At 41.5% G+C, this 21,021-nt stretch overlaps 1 protein-coding gene across 1 annotated transcript in view; it reads right to left on the minus strand.

Moving 5' to 3' along the window:
• The window catches only part of LOC111959498 (low-density lipoprotein receptor-related protein 1B-like), a 223,045-nt gene that overhangs the window by 18,322 nt on the left and 183,702 nt on the right, over positions 1–21,021 (minus strand). Inside the window, exons 55-62 of the mRNA XM_070437634.1 lie at positions 20,215–20,456; positions 17,246–17,469; positions 16,256–16,362; positions 15,035–15,151; positions 14,160–14,333; positions 6,367–6,492; positions 4,310–4,474; positions 732–893 (exon numbers count right to left, since the gene is read on the minus strand). Coding sequence (XP_070293735.1) covers positions 732–893; positions 4,310–4,474; positions 6,367–6,492; positions 14,160–14,333; positions 15,035–15,151; positions 16,256–16,362; positions 17,246–17,469; positions 20,215–20,456 — 1,317 coding nt within the window. The remainder of the gene's footprint in view (positions 1–731; positions 894–4,309; positions 4,475–6,366; positions 6,493–14,159; positions 14,334–15,034; positions 15,152–16,255; positions 16,363–17,245; positions 17,470–20,214; positions 20,457–21,021) is intronic.

The following is a 21,021-nucleotide window of genomic DNA, read 5'->3' on the forward strand; positions in this document are numbered from 1 at the left end:
GAAACGGAGCATAGTTTTAGCTGGTTTGATTATAATTTTACAGGCTTTTAATGAGACTTAATTATCTGCAACAAATGGCATCTCATCCATAGATGAAAACGTATCACCCCTTGGGCAAGTAACAGTTGGAATGCACTAATAGTGTCAGTTGAAATTTTTCCTCACAATTTATAATGACAAAGCCTACATAAGAGAAGGACATATTTTATCAGTGCAGCACAGAAACCCCCAGACGTTGTTTAGAGGGGCATTTATAATTACTCTCTCGCCCAAACGTGGTATTTGTAAGCTAAGAAGGAATTGCCCTTTCTGGTAAAAACAAATCGTTTCCCCCCCCGTTTTTTCTCATTTAGACTTTCTTGTTGTTGTTGTAACCTTAAATATGAAAAACTGAAAAGATTTCTGATTTCTAGAGAGTGTGACTAAGGGAGGGGTGGGCTGTTCCCCTCATAACAAATCAGAGGCTCTCCATACCACTTGCAATATAAATGTGGCCCTCCCCAAGATATATTTTGACATCAATACAATAGATGCCATTTAGCAGACACTTTTATCCAAAGCGAGCTACAGTAATGCATGCATATATTTTTTATGTATGGGTGGTCCCAGAAATCAAACCCACTAACCTGGCATTGCAAGAGCAAGGCTCTACAAACAAAGCTATAGAGGACCACCACAAGAAACACTGGGCAACTCCAAGAGTCAATATGCAATTGGATCCCTTTACTCACGGTAAAGACAGCGGTCTCCAGTATACTCTGCCATGCAGCGGCACACCGGCTGGTTCCCTAGGCTGACATCACAGGTACCACCATTCAGACAGTGGTTATCACACACCCGCTTCTCACAGAATGGACCTGTAAACCCTACAGGGCACCGACACGTTGGCTTGCCTGGAGGGAGAGAGGAGAGGACAGAGGAAAGAGAGGGTGGGAGAAAGGGGTAGAGAAGTTTGGCTGACAATTATGTGCATGGTTATCAACTCAAGTGTTTTTAGGGCTGTGTGTTCTTGTTCCTAAAGCTGAGTATGAAGCATCCGAAAAACCAAAGATAGCGGATTCTTAATAACACAAGGTCCCTGGAGGTCAGAGAGATATAATTGAAATATTTCCAGTCCTTTAATTGATAACAGTGGCTGCCTCCAGTGAGGCCTGTTCTCCTTATCACCAAACTGGGGTACTTGAGGAAAACCATTTGACAGTAAGCTCTCCCAAGCTCAGCTTCCATCGCTCATTAAGAGCAATACTCCCCAAGCCTGCTCAACACAGCGAAACCTCTTACTTTATGAAAGATCAGTCAGTCGCATAGCATGAATGAACAGACCGAACAGTCAGTGCCTGTATGCCCAGCAGCAGAACAAATATCCCATCACTTTTTTTCACTCCTCTTTGACTGCATTGAACATATAACACAAAGCACTGACTGGGCTAGTGAACTAAGCACAAAATAAGACTGATCGTCAACAAAGAAAGAACAAAACTTGCCTGCAACTCTCCAAATAATTTAAAATCCTGCTGCGATACTCACTTTGCTTCACTCACATATGAATAAGTTATTGCATATCACTGAAACACATATCTCGCACCTGTCAAGCTCATTAGCCAAATACTGCTGTCATAATACAAAGGACTGACAGCTTGAAGTCAATTGACTGAGATCATGTTTTCAACATATTATTCCTAAACTATCAAATACCTGGTCTTCATTCCCCCTGGGCAAGAGTGTACATAGATATTGTGAATAGAATGGCCAGAGACTGTTGCAAGTTAAAGTATTTTATGAAAGATGACACATTTATTACGAGGTGATGAGAAAATATGTTTTAAGGGTAGACATTTCACTTCCCAGACTTAAAGATTCAACACAAAAGTCGTAGACCAGTCTCTAAATACTGTGCAGTGCATTCGGAAAGAATTCAGACGCCTTTACTTTTTCCACATTTTGTTACGTTACAGCCTTATTCTAAAAACGATTACATTTAATTTTTACCTCATCAATCTACACACAATAATCCCATAATGACAAAGTGAAAATAGGTTTTTGGAAATTTTTGGGACATTTATGAAAAATAAAAAACACAATACCCCAAAATGACAAAGCAAAAACAGTTTTTTAGAAATTTGTGCAAATGTATTAAAAATGTAAATATTACATTTACATAAGTATTCAGACCCTTTACTCTGTACTTTGTTGAAGCACCTTTGACAGTGATTACAGCGTCGAGTCGTTTTGGGTATGACTATAAGCTTGGCACACCTGTATTTGGTGAGTTTCTACCATTCTTCTCTGCAGATCCTCTCAAGTTCTGTCAGGTTGGTTGGGAAGCGTCGCTGCACAGCTATTTTCAGGTTTCTACAGAGATGTTCGATCGGGTTCAAGTTCGATCGGGCTCTGGCTGGGCCACTCAAGGACATTCAGAGAATTGTCCCGAAGCCACTCCTGCATTGTCTTGGCTGTGTGCTTAGGGTTGTTGTTCTGTTGGAAGGTGAACTTTCGCCCAGTCTGAGGTCCTGAGCGCTCTGGAGCAGGTTTTCATCAAGGATCTCTCTGTACTTTGCTCCGTTCATCTTTCCCTCGATCCTGACTAGTCTCCCAGTCCCTGTCGCTGAAAAACATCCCCACAGCATGAAGCTGCCACCACCATGATTCACCGTAGGGATGGAGACAGGTTTCCTCCAGGCGTGACACTTGGTATTCAGAGAATACTGTTTCTCATTGTCTGAGAGTCCTTTACGTGCCTTTTGACAAACTCCAAGCGGGCTGCCATGTGCCTTTTACTGAGGACTGGCTTCCGTCTGGCCACTCTAACATAAAGGCCTGATTGGTGAAGTGCTGCAAAGATGGTTGTCCTTCTGGAAGGTTCTCCCATCTCCACAGAGGAACTCTGGAGCTCTGTCAGAGTAACTTGGTCATCTCCCCCGATTGTTCAGTTTGGCCGGGCGGACAGCTCTAGGAAGAGTCTTGGTGGTTCCAAACTTCTTCCCTTTAAGAATGATGGAGGTCACTGTGTTCTTAGGGTCCTTCAATGCTGCAGAAATGTTTTGGTACCCTTCCCCAGATCTGTGCCTCGACACAATCCTGTCTCAGCGCTCTACGGACAATTCCTTCGACCTAATGGCTTGGTATTTGCTTTGACATGCACTTTCAACCGTGGGACCTTATACAGACAGGTGTGTGCCTTTCCAAATCACATCCAATCAATTGCATTTACCACAGGTGTACTCCAATCAAGTTGTAGAAACATCTCAATTATGATCAATGGAAACAGGATGCACTTTTGAGTCTGCTCAATTTTGAGTCTCATAGCAAAGGGAATGAATACTTATGTAAATACGGTATTTCTGTGTAGATTGATGAGGGGAAAAATAGATTTAATCCATTTTAGAATAAGGCTGTAACGTAATAAAATGTGGAAAAAGTCAAGGGGTCTGAAAAATTTCTGAATGCACTGTATCTACCCCAGTCATGACAGGAGCATTAAAATTGTCAGCATTCAACATTCACGTATTATATTTAGCACACTCTCTAAAATGGACTTCCTGCATTTTTTGTTTCAAGTTTTAATGTCACATGCACAAGTACAGTGAAATGCCTTTCTTGCAATCCATGAAGCGATTTAACATTTACACAAACCTTCACAACATGTATTATGTATTTGAGTAACGGTCAGGAAACCACAGTATTCCAAATGTATCTATCTCTATGGGTAATGTCTCTTGTGAGTCCACACAGTCCATCAGTGGTAAGAGACTGAGATGTTGTGAATAATTGCCCTCTTGCATGCATTATGTAACCGGTTGACTGGTTTGTAGCAAAGAGACATAAAGTAAAACTCAAGTGTTCTGCACTATTTTAGTTTATCCATGTTAGACAGGATGAGTGGCAAACAATATGACACATGATCAGTTCAGTTTTTAAAATGTCTTGACTCTAGGGCTGCATTTACACAGGCAGCTCAAATATGATAACTTTTCCACTCATTGGTCTTTTGACCAATCACATCAGATCTTTTCACATCAGATATTTTTCAGAGCTGACCTGATTCGTCAAAAGAAGATCAGAATTGGGATGCCTGTGTACACAAAGCCTAATATGCTTCATGCTTATACTACCAAAATCAATCAATCAATGTTGTAATACTGTAGCACAAGCATCTTCAGATATTGATCACTCCCAACAACCTAGAGAGTTCTTCAACTTAAAAATGTATTAGTAAAGACACCTGGGCACATAACACCTTATGTCAATCACATGATCAATCAATCCAGCCATCCACCAATCAATATATGGATTTTAACAGCAGACTCACCCAGCGGTGAGCCCATGCAAGTGCCTCCATTGAGGCAGTAGTCGGTGCAGTGATTGACCTCACAGCGTTCTCCAGAAAAGTCAGGCCAGCAGTAGCAGCGCCAGTCCCCTTTCTCATTGGCAAGGCAGCGCCCGCCGTTCTCACACGGTGGCCGACACAGCTCGCCTTCAACACATCAAGACACAGTACAGTATGTTCATTATGATGATCTTGTACACAGGTTTTTGAAGTACCTTTTATTTGTAAACTATTATTTAATATGATCAGTGTCTACAGAGACATGAATTTAGCCCTGTAACCAGTAAAAAGAGGTTGATATTGCACAAGCATGTCATCTTATGCTATAATTTCAAGTCTTCTTTTGAAGTACAGTCGTGGCCAAAAGTTTTGAGAATGACACAAATATTAATTTCCACAAAGTTTGCTGCTTCAGTGTCTTTACATATTTTTGTAACATGTTACTATAGAATACTGAAGTATAATTACAAGCATTTCATAAGTGTCAAAGGCTTTTATTGACAATTACATGAAGTTGATGCAAAGAGTCAATATTTGCAGTGTTGACCCTTCTTTTTCAAGACCTCTGCAATCCGCCCTGGCATGCTGTCAATTAACTTCTGGGCCACATCCTGAATGATGGCAGCCCATTCTTGCATAATCAATGCTTGGAGTTTGTCAGAATTTGTGGGGTTTTGTTTGTCCACCCGCCCCTTGAGGATTGACCACAAGTTCTCAATGGGATTAAGGTCTGGGGAGTTTCCTGGCCATGGACCCAAAATATCGATGTTTTGTTCCCCGAGCCACTTATTTATCACTTCTGCCTTATGGCAAGGTGCTCCATCATGCTGGAAAAGGCATTGTTCGTCACCAAACTGTTCCTGGATGGTTGGGAGAAGTTGCTCTCGGAGGATGTGTTGGTACCATTCTTTATTCATGGCTGTGTACTTAGGCAAAATTGTGAGTGAGCCCACTCCCTTGGCTGAGAAGCAACCCCACACATGAATGGTCTCAGGATGCTTTACTGTTGGCATGACACAGGACTGATGGTAGCGCTCACCTTGTCTTCTCCGGACAAGCTTTTTTCCGGATGCCCCAAACAATCGGAAAGGGGATTCATCAGAGAAAATGACTTTACCCCAGTCCTCAGCAGTCCAATCCCTGTACCTTTTGCAGAATAGCAGTCTGTCTCTGATGCTTTTCCTGGAGAGAAGTGGCWTCTTTGCTGCCCTTRTTGACACCAGGCCATCCTCCAAAAGTCTTRGCCTCACTGTGCGTGCAGATGAACTCACACCTGCCTGCTGCCATTCCTGAGCAAGCTCTGTACTGGTGGTGCCCCGATCCCGCAGCTGAATCAACTTTAGGAGACGGTCCTGGCGCTTGCTGGACTTTCTTGGGCTCCCTGAAGCATTCTTCACAACAATTGAACCGCTCTCCTTGAAGTTCTTGATGATCCGATAAATGGTTGATTTAGGTGCAATCTTACTGGCAGCAATATCCTTGTCTGTGAAGCCCTTTTTGTGCAAAGCAATGATGACGGCATGTGTTTCCTTGCAAGTAACCATGGTTGACAGAGGAAGAACAATGATTCCAAGCACCACCCTCCTTTTGAAGCTTCCAGTCTGTTCTTCGAACTCAATCAGCATAACAGAGTGATCTCCAGCCTTGTCCTCGTCAACACTCACACCTGGGTTAATGAGAGAATCACTGACATGATGTCAGCTGGTCCTTTTGTGGCAGGGATGAAATGCAGTGGAAATGTTTTTTGGGGGATTCAGTTCATTTGCATGGAAAAGAGGGGCTTTGCAATTAATTGCAATTCATCTGATCACTCTTCATAACATTCTGGAGTATATGCAAATTGCCATCATACAAACTGAGGCAGCAGACTTTGTGAAAATGTATATTTGTGTAATTCTCAAATCTTTTGGCCACGACTGAGCAATTCAGAAAGATTTTACTTGGCCAAGTTCCTTCTAAGCTGGGTCTTGCTATTGTAGCAGTTTTAGAGGTGAAATTACATTTGCAGGGAGTAGGTGAGGTGGTCTTGACGAGCTTACCTGAGACATTGACATCACTGCAGGAGCCGTTGACCAGTACCTTCCCTTCTGGACAGGTGCAGGTGGCACCCGTTGGGTTCAGTAGACACATGAAGTCACAGTTCATTCTCAGGCACGGGTTGACCGCTGGAGAAAGACAAGAGGCAAACCGAGTGGCGCAGTGGTCTAAGGCACTGCATCTCAGTGCAAGAGGCGCCACTACAGTCCCTGGTTCAAATACAGGCTGTATCACATCTGCCCGTGATTGGGGTCCCATAGGGCGGCTCACAATTGGCCCAGCATCGACCGGGTTTGGCTGGGGTAGGCCGTCATTGTAAATAACAATTTGTTCTTAACTCACTTGCCTACTTAAATAAAAAATGCCAAGAGGATTTATCATTCAAGCCCAAGCTTCAATACAGCCGTCAAATAACAAACATCCTCTCCTTTATTACTATTGTTCCATTAAACATTCTGAGGCAAACAGACAGGGAAGAGGCTAAATCTTATGGATTTAGTTCATACTGTGCACAAATGTATTTCTATTCAGAATCAACAAGAAATATGGTCCATATTCCACTCAATTCCTGGTCCCAAAGGACTACTATATCCAGGCGCCGATGACATTGATGTCGATTACAGCTGCACCTCGCACCTCTCTGATTCAGAGGGGTTGGGTTAAATGCGGAAGACACATTTCAGTTGAATGCATTCAGTTGCACAACTGACTAGGTATCCCCCTTTCCTTTCCTGTTAGTGAACACTACTTTAATATGCACCACATCAGCAGCATGCTGCCATATTCCTCCAATAAGTCAATGGAAGCGTTGGGTTTTCAATAATAACAAAAAAAACACAATTGTATTGTGTTTGGGGTGATAAGGATCATAGGGATCAAAACAACAGCAACATGCTGACCAGACCGGACGCGTCACGTGCATTGCAAAATAAATGTACACATACATGTTATTAAATTATTGCTTAGTCAAGCACTAAAATAGAACTTGATTCTATGTGTGATGCTCAACACGCTGCAAGTCCTGCCTCTCCCATCTCCTCACTGGTTTTTAGAAGCATTTACCCACGTGCTATCTCCTCATTGGTTTTTAGGAGCATATAACCACGTTGGTGATTGAAAGATGAACTGAGGTCCACACGCCAGTCGGTTGTGATAATGCACCTTAAAGTTGCTTGCCAACCGCCATTTAAAGTCCAATGAAGAAGAAGAAGCCTGAAGGAAGGAGGAGAGATGACTACAAACAAATTTGGGTTTACTGTTTTTATCTGTGGATTAATTGTCGGAGTAGATGAAATTGTGCATTTCAGGTAAAATAGCAACCCAATGTTTAGATCCCATTACAAATTAGCTAGCAACAGCAAGCTAGCTAGCTAAATTGCCATAAATGTTTAATGCTTTGCACCTGTCCCCAAATTAAAATAATTGGTTCAGAGTTTGTTTTGATATTTCAACCTGCGTGTCCTGATCGCGTCTGGTGTGGGGGGGACAAAATCAGCATGCGTGCGGTCTGGTCAGCATGTAACACTCCTGCTCTTTCTGTTCTGCTAGCTGTGCATTAACTTCTGCTGCCCAAAGAGTAGGTTACATAAATCAAATCTTATTTTATTTTTCACATGCGCCAAATACAACAGGTCCTTAACCAACAATGCAGTTTTAAGAAAAATAAGTGTCAAGAAAGTATTTACTCAAATAAGCTGAAGTAAAACATAAATAAAATACAAATAAAAAATAAGAAAATAGAAAAATAAATAATTAAAAAGCACTAATAAAATAACAGCAGCGAGGCTATATACAGGGGGTACCAGTACAGAATGTACCGTAAATGTGCGGGGGCACAGGTTAGTCAAGGTAATTGGTACATGTAGGTAGAGGTAAAATGACTATGCATAGATAATAAACAGAGAGTAGAAGCAGAAGCTGGACTAATGAGTATTTGGGGAACGGTTCAGCTGCCCTTTAGTGTCTGACGCTCCACAACTCTAAACATGATACAGATAACAAATAGCAACCGAGGGCTACAGTGAAAAGAGAAGTGGCGAGGCAGAGGATGAAGGATATATTGGTTTGATTGCTCCTAACATGGGAGATGAAATGACTCTCTCATGTCCCACACTTGAGAAAATGAAAAACTAGCTCAAGAAACAGAGCTATTGCATTTCCATCCAGGCTGTGGACCCACAGTTATCTGCAGTCTGTGTTGATGAACCAGATAGAATATCAATGCTACATTGGTGCATTGTCGTTACAATTGTTTTAAAAATTATTTTTTATTTTATTTATTTCACCTTTATTTAACCAGGAAGGCTAGTTTTTATTTCACATTTATTTAACCAGGTAGGCTAGTTGAGAACAAGTTCTCATTTACAACTGCGACCTGGCCAAGCTAAAGCAAAGCAGTTCAACACATACAACAACACAGACTTACACATGGAATAAACAAACATACAGTCAATAATACAGTAGAAAAAGTATGTATACAGTGTGTGCAAATGAGGTAAGATAAGGTAGGTAAGGCAATAAATAGGCCTTGGTGGCGAAGTAATTACAATGTAGCAATTAAACACTGGAGTGATAGATGTGCAGAAGATGAATGTGCAAGTAGAGATACTGGAGAGCAGAGGAGCAAAATAAATAAATAAATACAGTATGGGGATGAGGTAGTTGGATGGGCTATTTACAGATGGGCTATGTACAGGTGCAGTGATCTGTGAGCTGCTCTGACAGCTGGTGCATAAAATTAGTGAGGGAGATATGAGTCTCCAGCTTCAGTGATTTTTGCAAACCTTTCCAGTCATTGGCAGCAGAAAACTGGAAGGAAAAGGCGGCCAAAGGAGGAATAGGCTTTTGGGGGTGACCAGTGAACTATACCTGCTGCAGCGCATGCTACAAGTGGGTGCTGCTATGGTGATCAGTGAGCTGAGATAAGGCGGGGCCTTAAATAGCAAAGACTTATAGATGATCTGGAGCCAGTGGGTTTGGCGACAAATATGAAGCGAGGGCCAGCCAAGGAGAGCATACAGGTCGCAGTGGTGGGTAGTATATGGGGCTTTGGTATCAAAACGGATGGCACTGTGATAGACTGCATCCAATTTGCTGAGTAGAGTGTTGGAGGCTATTTTGTAAATGACATCGCCGAAGTCAAGGATCGGTAGGATAGTCAGTTTTACAAGGGTATGTTTGCCAGCATGAGTGAAGGATGCTTTGTTGCGAAATAGGAAGCAGATTCTAGATTGTTTTGGATTGGAGATGCTTAATGTGAGTCTGGAAGGAGAGTTTACAGCCAAACCAGGCACCTAGGTATTTGTAGATGTCCACATATTCTAAGTCAGAACCTTCCAGAGTAGTAATACTGGACGGGCGGGCAGGTGCTGGTAGCGATCGGTTGAAGAGCAAGCATTAAGTTTTACTTGCATTTAAGAGCAGTTGGAGGCCACGGAAGGAGAGTTGTATGGCATTGAAGCTCGTCTGGAGGTTTGTTAACACAGTGTCCAAAGAAGGGCCAGAAGTATACAGAATGGTATCGTCTGCGTACAGGTGGATCAGAGAATCACCAGCAGCAAGAGTGACATCATTGTTGTATACAGAGAAAAGAAAGAAGCCAAGGCTGTTGAGTCTGCCGATAAGAATGTGGTGATTGACAGAGTCGAAAGCCTTGGCCAGGTCTATGAATACAGCTGCACTGTATTGTTTCTTATCGATGGAGGTTATGATATCGTTTAGGACCTTGAGCGTGGCAGAGGTGCACCCATGATCAGCTCGGATACCAGATTGCATAGCAGAGAAGCTACGGTGGGATTCGAAATGGTCGGTGATCTGTTTGTTAACTTGAGACCTTAGAAAGGCAGGGTAGGATAGATATAGGTCTGTAACAGTTTGGGTCTAGAGTGTCTCCCCTTTGAAGAGGGGGATGACCGTGGCAGCTTTCCAATCTTTTGGGTTCTCAGACGATACAAAAGAGAGGTTGAACAGGCTAGTAATAGGGGTAGCAACAGTTTCGGCTGATCATTTTAGAAAGAGAGGGTCCAGATTGTCTAACCCTGCTGATTTGTAGCGGTCCAGATTTTGCAGCTCTTTCAGAACACCAGCTATCTGGATTTGGGTGAAGGAGAAATGGGGGAGCCTTGGCCAGCCGTAGAAAAATTCTTATTGAAATTCTCAATTATCGTGGATTTATCGGTGGTGACAGTGTTTCCTAGCCTCAGTGCAGTGGGCAGCTTGGAGGAGGTGCTCTTATTCTCCAAGTACTTTACAGTGTCCCAGAACTTTTTGGAGTTTGTGCTGCAGGGTGCACATTTCTGTTTGAAAAAGCTAGCCTTTGCTTTCCTAAATGACTGTGTGTATTGGTTCCTAACTTCCCTGCAAAGTTGCATATTGCGGGGGCTATTCGACGCTAATACAGTATGCCACAGGATGTTTTTGTGCTAGTCAAGGGCAGTCAGGTCTGGAGTGAACCACGGGCTATATCTGTTCCTGATTCTACATTTTTTGAATGGGAAATGCTTATTTAAGATTGTGAGGAAAGCACTTTTAAAGAATAACCAAGAATCTTCTACTGACGGAATGAGGTCAATATCCTTCCAGGATACCCGGGCTAGGTCGATTAAAAAGGACTGCTCGCTGAAGTGTTTTAGGGAGCTTTTGACAGTGATGAGGTGTGGTCGTTTGAACGCAGACCCATTATGGACGCAAGCAATGAGACAGTGATCGCTGAGATCCTGGTTGAAGACAGCAGAGGTGTATTTGGAGGGCAGGTTGGTTAGGATGATATCTATGAGGGTGCCTGTGTTTACGGATTTGGGGTTGTACCTGGTAGGTTCATTGATAATTTGTGTGAGATTGAGGGCATCAAGCTTGGATTGTTGGATGGCCGGGGTGTTAAGCATGTCCCAGTTTAGGTCACCTAACAGCACGAGCTCTGAAGATACAGTGAGGGAAAAAAGTATTTGATCCCCTGCTGATTTTGTACGTTTGCCCACTGACAAAGAAATGATCAGTCTATAATTTTAATGGTAGGTTTATTTGAACAGTGAGCGACAGAATAACAACAACAAAAAATCCAGAAAAACGCATGTCAAAAATATTATAAATTGATTTGCATTTTAATGAGGGAAATAAGTATTTGACCCCCTCTCAATCAGAAAGATTTTTGGCTCCCAGGTGTCTTTTATACAGGTAACGACCTGAGATTAGGAGCACACTCTTAAAGGGAGTGCTCCTAATCTCAGTTTGTTACCTGTATAAAAGACACCTGTCCGCAGAAGCAATCAATCAATCAGATTCCAAACTCTCCACCATGGCCAAGACCAAAGAGCTCTCCAAGGATGTCAGGGACAAGATTTTAGACCTACACAAGGCTGGAATGGGCTACAAGCAGCTTGGTGAGAAGGTGACAACAGTTGGTGCGATTATTCGCAAATGGAAGAAACACAAAAGAACTGTCAATCTCCCTCGGCCTGGGGCTCCATGCAAGATCTCACCTCGTGGAGTTGCAATGATCATGAGAACGGTGAGGAATCAGCCCAGAACTACACGGGAGGATCTTGTCAATGATCTCAAGGCAGCTGGGACCATAGTCACCAAGAAAATAATTGGTAACACACTACGCCGTGAAGGACTGAAATCCTGCAGCGCCCGCAAGATCCCCCTGCTCAAGAAAGCACATATACATGCCCGTCTGAAGTTTGCCAATGAACATCTGAATGATTCAGAGAACAACTGGGTGAATAGTGTTGTGGTCAGATGAGACCAAAATGGAGCTCTTTGGCATCAACTCAACTCGCCGTGTTTGGAGGAGGAGGAATGCTGCCTATGACCCCAAGAACACCATCCCCACCGTCAAACATGGAGGTGGAAACATTATGCTTTGGGGGTGTTTTTCTGCTAAGGGGACAGAACAACTTCACCGCATCAAAGGGACGATGGACGGGACCATGTACCGTCAAATCTTGGGTGAGAACCTCCTTCCCTCAGCCAGGGRATTGAAAATGGGTCGTGGATGGGTATTCCAGTATGACAATGACCCAAAACACACGGCCAAGGCAACAAAGGAGTGGCTCAAGAAGAAGCACATTAAGGTCCTGGAGTGGCCTAGCCAGTCTCCAGACCTTAATCCCATAGAAAATCTGTGGAGGGAGCTGAAGGTTCGAGTTGCCAAACGTCAGCCTCGAAACCTTAATGACTTGYAGAAGATCTGCAAAGAGGAGTGGGACAAAATCCCTCCTGAGATGTGTGCAAACCTGGTGGCCAACTACAAGAAACGTCTGACCTCTGTGATGGCCAACAAGGGTTTTGCCACCAAGTACTAAGTCATGTTTTGCAGAGGGGGTTTATAACATTTTTGACATGCGTTTTTCTGGATTTTTTTGTTGTTATTCTGTCTCTCACTGTTCAAATAAACCTACCATTAAAATTATAGACTGATCAATTCTTTGTCAGTGGGCAAACGTACAAAATCAGCAGGGGATCAAATACTTTTTTCCCTCACTGTAGATGGGGGGCAATCGATTCACATATGGTGTCTAGGGCACAGCTGGGGGCAGAAAGTGGTCTATAGCAAGCGGCAACGGTGAGGGACTTGTTTCTGGAAAGGTGGATTTTTAAAAGTAGAAGCTCAAATTGTTTGGGCACAGACCTGGATAGTAAGACAGAACTCTGCAGGTTATCTCTGCAGTAGATTGCAACTCCGCCTCCTTTGGCAGTTCTATCTTGTCGGAAAACGTTATAGTTAGGGATAGAAATGTAAGGGTTTTTGGTGGCGTTCCTAAGCCAGGATTCAGACACGGCTAGGACATCCAGGTTGGCAGAGTGTGCTAAAGCAGTGAATAAAACAAACCTAGGGAGGAGGCTTCTAATGTTAACATGCATGAAGCCAAGGCTTTTACGGTTACAGAAGTCAACAAATGAGAGCGCCTAGGGAATGAGAGTGGAGCTATGCATTGCAGGGCCTGAATTAACCTCTACATCACCAGAGGAGGAGTAGGATAAGGGTAAAGCTAAAGGCTATAAGAACTGGTCGTCTAGTACGTTCGGAACACAGATTAAAAGGAGCAGGTTTCTGGGCGCGGTAGAATAGATTCAATGCATAATGTACAGACAAAGGTATGGTAGGATGTGAATACAGTGGAGGTAAATCTAGGCATTGAGTGACGATGAGAGAGGTATTGTCTCTAGAGACATCAATTAAACCAGGTGACGTCAGGTGGGACAAGAGGGTTAGCTAAGGCATATTGAGCAGGGTTGGAGGCTCTACAGTGAAATAAGACAATAATCACTAACTAAAACAGCAATGGACAAGGCATGTTACTGTAATATCATGTTAGGCATGCTACTGGCATATCATGGTAGTTGCCATTGTTATACTTCCATTTTTTACCTTTATTTAACTAGGCAAATCAGTTAAGAACAAATTCTTATTTTTAATGATGGCCTAGGAACAGTGGGTTAACTGCCTTGTTCAGGGGCAGAACGACAGATTTGTACCTTTTCAGCTCAGGGATTCGATCTTGTAACCTTTCAGTTACAAGTCCAACGCGCTAACCACTAGGCTACCTGCCTTGTACAGGGCCAGAACGAAAGATTTTTACCTTGTCAGCTCGGGGATTCGATCTTGTAACCTTTCGGTTACTAGTCCAACGCGCTAACCACTAGGCTACCTGCCGCCTCCATTTAAGCTTTAAGGCTATTCAAATGGTACTTTCACTATGCACATGACCCTCCTAATTTCCCAAGACCCTTATTAACATTTGTATTCATTAAAATACCCATTGAAACACAGGAGTAGATTTGATATATTTACCATCTTGCTGCTTGTATCGGTGGGAGATCAGGACATTGGTCGTTTTCTCGAGACCCAAATGGAGAAACTCCACAGGCTGTTTGCCATACTTGTGAACTCTGAAGACTTCATGTTTTAGCCCAGTCCCGTAGATGTAGTCTTCAAATATGTCAATCCTGTATGGCTGGGATATTCCTGGGAACACAGCCATGGAAACAGAATGAAGGCAGGGTGGAAATAAGCATATGACCATGAACACCGTGTGAAAAAATTAAATAATATATGTTTTTTAGAAAATCCTATTTGGGATGGTAAAAGGTTTTCAGTGCAAACTTAAATGCCTTAAACCAAATATAAAGTATGTAGAAAAGATAATGGAGCTATATATTTTCCTTTGAGAACTAACAATCACCAAAATAAAAACTAGACAGTCAGGGAGAATAAAAATTGTCATGTCATGGAGCCCCTATTGATTTTGTTATAATGTATGAGTCACTCAGATAGCATGCAAACACGGCATAAGCGTTGGCAAAATATGTAGAATTGCAGGAATAGCTTGAAAACTAAAATTTTCTCTCCTCCCCATGTCAAAATGTGTAGAATTACAGGAAATTTACTTTAAAAGAACAAAATGCTGTCTCTGCGGCCAAGAGGGCCTCTAAACATTTTGGTGGTAGACCGTGCCATTGGCCACGGCCACTACCCCCCCCCCCCCCCCATGCAACTTTCCCACAGTTTCTGGAAAACTCCTAAGGGAAACACTGCACACAAACGCACACACTATGTTATTGTAGCAATCTGTTGATAAAATGTAGAGGAAATTAAACAACGATCACATCAGTAGCAGGTATGTGCTTGGAAAGTCAATCTTTGTTTTGTTCTCGGGGTGGTGTTACCGTGTCTGTCCCTGATTGCAACCAGAGGGTCCGACCCATCCAATCTCACACTGCCTATCTCGGAGAGCTCAGGATCAGCCCAGTACAAACGTTGGTTGAAGTAATCGATGGCCAGACCTGGGGGAGGATGAGAGAACGAGCTTTATTTTCCTCATGAATTTGGTAAAGATCAATATGGATGCCATCATTCTGAGAGCATTCAGATTATAAACAATATTCTTGAAATATTTGAACACAATTGCATGGATTGCAGCTGTCAACATTCCATATAAACTGCGGATAGACTGCATAAACTGACAGTTATTTCATCTATTTCCTTTTGGTACCTCACTTCCTACGCGGCCGAGAGAAAGTCATTAACATTTAAATGGAATCATGCTACAGGATATATACAGTACCAATCAAAAGTTTGTGCAAAACTGTCATCAAGACAAAGGGTGGCTACTTTGAAGAATGTCAAATATAAATACATTTGGATTTGTTTAACACTTTTTTGGTTACTACATGATTCCATATGTGTTATTTCATAGTTTTGATGTCTTCATTATTATTATACAATTATACAAAAACCCTTGATTGAGTAGATGTGTCTAAACTTTTGACTGGTACTGCATATACCAGCATATTTGTTTGTTTTTTAATTACAGATTTTTGGTGTTAAATCTACTATGTATTTCTATCATGTGTTTGGCTGGATAAAATACCCAAGTTGCCATTCTGATTAAATGGGTGTGCGTTTTTACACAGATTGTGAATTCCCCCTACCTCGGGACAGTTCATGGGTCCCTGATATTAAAGGAGGCCAAACCATCTTTAAAAACTAGATCAGCACCAAGTGTCTCCCCCAGGACCATAACAACAGGTTTGGTCTGTCAGAGACATTCATTAACTTTTTCCATGGCCTTATTTTAAAAAGCTTTATCCTCTAGTCTACAACTAGCCTGGTCCCAGATCCCCAACTCCTACAGTCATTGCCTTTAACAAGACTGCACAGACAGATCTGGAACTAGGCTAGTCTACAACATCACATCTTATTGAAAAGATATGTATGGACTTGGAAAATACAAGCAGATAAATATGATGCGTATGTGTAATGACATTTCCCTACTGTTTCAGTCTTCACACTTCATTCAGTTGTGAAACAGTGTTATCCTATGGTACAGTATGTTAGCTAAATCAAACATACTAATGTGACATGAGGAGACACTGTACTGTAGATACCTGTTGGTCTCCTGAGGTTCTTCTCCAGAAATATCCTACGCATAGTACCATCCATAGCCGACTCCTCAATATGAGAATGATCACCTATTACTGTCCAGTACATCATCCTGTAGAAGGTACAAAGACAATTATTTCCTGTTGGGTCTCCATAGCATCTGGTCTAATGGATATCAGGGGATTAAATGCACAGAGATTGGAATCCCTGTCTATATTTATAGAATCCCTGGAATCCCTGCTATATTTATGTAATCCCTGTCTATACTTACAGAATCCCTGGAATCCCTGCTATATTTATAGATTCCATGTAATCCCTGTCTATACTTACATAATCCCTGTAATCCCTGTCTATACTTACAGAATCCCTGGAATCCCTGCTATATTTATAGAATCCCTGTAATCCCTGTCTATACTTACAGAATCCCTGGAATCCCTGCTATATTTATAGAATCCCTGTAATCCCTGCTATATTTATAGAATCCCTGCTATATTTATAGAATCCCTGTAATCCCTGTCTATACTTACAGAATCCCTGGAATCCCTGTCTATATTTATAGAATCCCTGTAATCCCTGTCTATACTTAAAGAATCCCTGGAATCACTGATATATTTATGGAATCCCTGGAAACCCTGTCTATATTTATAGAATCCCTGGAATCCCTGCTATATTTATGTAATCCCTGTAATCCCTGCCTATACTTATAGAATCCCTGGAATCACTGATATATTTATGGAATCCCTGTAATCCCTGTCTATACTTATAGAATCCCTGGAATCACTGATATATTTATGGAATCCCTGGAATCCCTGTCAAATATGTATGCCTTAACAAATCAGTAAAGAAAACACATTTTGGAAACCATCTTGGATGCATTTTTCAAAATTGCACAGCCGTCTTCCTTCAGCAGAGTTACAAAATAATGACAAAGCAAAAAGGTATAAAGTGACAACATAATGATGAAATTGAACATTGTATGAAAAGGATGCTCTTACCCTTGCGGTGGGTTGACAGCGATGGCGTACGGCTCTCCTGCAATGTCAGTTATCAGACGGGTGCAATTTGGCCCTCTGAGCTGGCCCACGTTTATAGAGTATCTGAGCTTAGTCCAGTGGGCTGTGTAATAGCTGAACCAGTGCATCCGAGAATGGTCTGTCCAATAGATATTTCCTGTAATCCAGTCAGCAGACACATCCCTCGGTCTACGGAAGTCTGAACACTGCAAGGAAAATCAGAGCTTGTAAACATGAAAGCGTGAACATGAAAAAGACTTAAGGTATTTGTATTAAATATGGCAAATAAACTTTAACATTCAGATGTGAAGAATTGTGTTATCCATTGACGTATTTAGATGCACTCACTATTCTTTCCCCTATCAAACATAATAGCAGTATGTCTAATCCAATACTTGATGCTAGTAAAGGTTTAGTAGCCTATGCTTAATGTGTAAGAAGTCTTGCGTGTGATCAGGTTATTCTATACAGTAATGTTTCCAATGAGACAACAATGGCTCAAACTTTAGATCAATGTACATCATGGTATTTGAATAATAGTATCTACAAATGACATTGAAAGATGTGTGTCATTAATCGTAAAACAATTGACTGGCTTTCTTTGAGTTTGTCAGTAGCCATATCTACAAATGAGAAAAATGAATCGTCCGAGACATTCATGGCATTAAAGTGGAACAAGGGCAAATTTCAAAAATGTATCTATGTTTATAAACCCCTCTGACTATTTGATGGACTGTCTGTCAAAGCGTGCATATCTCTCACTCAGGGAGAGCGAGGTAGAACTAGAGCTACGTCACAGATTTATACAACTTTCCAGTAGCCGCAGCGCTAGATAGAACTTTGTGTAATGTCTTTAATCTACAAAAAATATAAACATTCTATCATACCAAAAATACAACATTTGTCAAGTCCAATCGATTGTGAGACATGGCATATACATTTTATGTGATCCATTTGGGTCGCGGGTTCACAATTTGACCATTTCTGAGATGGTCTCTCTGCCACGCAAGGAGGAAAGGAGCCGACCTTATTCCGCCTCCCACTTTTACCTTGTAACCCCATGGCACATAATTGCACCTGCTAATCAACACTGTCCATCTTCCCTCTGACAGTTGGCTACACACCAATATATATATATATACACCAAAATATATCTACTAAATTTAGAGTGAAAGACTAGTGAGTTTGCAACATAACATCCACTTCATAGGATGACACATATGGGCTAAAAGGCTCATTTATGTACAAATGTTTCATTCGATTGTAATGTTCCTACAGTAGCCAGCTGACAGCAAACATATAAATGAATTTCTGTTGCAGATATAATAGATCGCCTAGCTACTGATGCATGCATCTATCGAAATGCGACTTATGCTCACTGTCCAAGTTTTCATTGGGGTAGATCAAATATTCTATTATTAAAATGATTATTAGCCTACATTTACATTTTCAAATCGGTAGAATAATGCAATCATTTACAAAACTATGCAGGGATTTAATTTGCAAGCCAGGGCCAAATTGCCTTCCTCGAGCAAGCAGAAGAATGTCATAATGTAACCACTATTGAAAAGTATTCCTATAGCCTATGTTTAAATCAAATACCCTTGCATCAAATACCCTACATGTGAAAGTCGTATATTGATTATGTATAGCATACAAGAATGATGATCACTGCAATCAACAGCTGCAGTGTTGCTCATTGGATTACCCCATATCATGGAATAGGCTATGTGAACGTTTATCAAGACAAAAGGCAGACACATGGAATTATTTGTTTTGGATGGATGGTTGACATGATAGAAAGGTAGGCGGATATTTTCTTATCTAAATGTGGGTGAAACTTTTCTTCGGTATACATTTATCGAGCTTGTTATGTGTGTTGTACTCTACTCGCACGGGGGAAAACCTTATTGCCTATTGTGCAATATATTTCAAATTTCTAACAAAATACACCAGCGACATCATTTAGGAGATGAAGGTTGTGGGCACAGTGTTTCTGATCAGATTGACAATTATGTAATTGTGTGGCTACGATGCCATCTTTAGAGCACAGCATTTTCTGATTCGTTTCCAGAGCTTTGAAAGAGAGAAATTAAATAGGCTACTAAGCGAGGTCTGATGATGCTTCTGACAATATAGTAAAAGGCGTGTTGTGTTGGGTGATGTGCTAACTTTGAATGTAGGCCATTTAGAAAACTGCCAGTGTGTAGTGTTTCTGAGGAGCCCCTTGTGCGTGTGTTGTTGCATGAGCTGGCTGCTGTTCCCTCCTTGCTTGGCCGGGATCTCAGAAAAGGTACAATTGTGAACCCGCGACCCAAATTGTTCACATAAAAGGTTATGCCATATCTCCCAATCGATTGCATTTCCCTATTTTAGTATTTTCGCTGTGACAGAACGTTTATATTTTATTCCATAAAGTTCTATCTAGCACTGCACTGAGTGGGGGGCTGTATAACCCTGTGACGTAGCTCTCCCTCTAGCTCCACCGTGTCTCCCTGAGTGAGAGAGGTGCGCACATTGACAGACAGTCCAACATCAAGGCAGCGGGGGTTAGGAACATATAACATTTTTCAAAAATTTGTTGTTATTCACCTTTAATTCAAACAAAACCTGGAAAGAGCTTGGCACTTTCCTAATGTCCTGTACTCTAGCTCACATGAGATATGTGACTATATGAGATTTAATCTTCAAGCACTCACTGCTATATTCACGCTCTCACAGCTAATCATTCTATAATTAATTGTGCTCAAATGCAGTTACCAAGATATACTGTAGCTTCAATGGATTTAGAAAAGAAAAAAACATGCATATCTCGTGATAGTGTTACTTAAACATAACTGTAGATATCCTGTGGATATTAGTAAGTGGACATTGAATGGACAACTCTATCGTACATTTAAAAGTAAAGTAGACTTTCCAACCACCCTAACCACACCTTTGGAAATACTTACTATGTTTCCGACATTAGTTTTAGTTTGACTCTTGTCTAGGATTTCTTTGTAAAAAAGTCCCCCAGGGTTAAACTGGGTAGCCCAGATAACCTTTTGTTGGTGTAACAGAGCATCCATCCCAATAATGCGGGCATTGTCCTCGATGCGAGTGAGGAGTTTGTGTCCATGGCTCTGGTTAAACGGATACACAAAACTTCGGATTTCAGTGTCATTAGCTATGTAGAGCACTCGATCTTCTGGTCCTGCCCGTTGTTGAGTTATTAATATGCAAAAAAAATGAAAAGTGGCTAAATTCCATTTGAGGTTTTAAACAACAGTTTGACAGCATCATTTCATTTACAAGCAAAAAAGTATAATATATGGCAATCAAGTCATATATTAACATTCTTGGGCAGTTTTCTGGACACATTAAGCATAGACCTGGACTAAAAAGCATTTGTGATGGAGATTCTACTTAGATTTTTCTTTTTATTCCAGAACTAGGATGAATCTGTGTCCAACAAACTGCCCCCATATATCACATGTTCCTTGTTGATCAGGATAATAATACATAATCACATAGTAACAAGACCAGTCATGTATTACTACTACTACCCGTGGTGCCAATCAGTAGGAATAGTGGGGATAGAGGGGATATGTCATTAAAATGGGAAAAGTGCCTTCAGAAAGCATTCATACCCATTGACTTATTCCACATTTTGTTGTGTTACAGCCTGACATCGAAATGTATTAAATGTATTTTTCACTCACCCATCTACACACAATACTCCATAATGACAAAGTGAAAACATGTTTTTATAAATGTTT

This window comes from Salvelinus sp. IW2-2015, linkage group LG36 (genome assembly GCF_002910315.2).
Source record: "Salvelinus sp. IW2-2015 linkage group LG36, ASM291031v2, whole genome shotgun sequence".
Lineage (NCBI taxonomy): Eukaryota > Metazoa > Chordata > Actinopteri > Salmoniformes > Salmonidae > Salvelinus > Salvelinus sp. IW2-2015.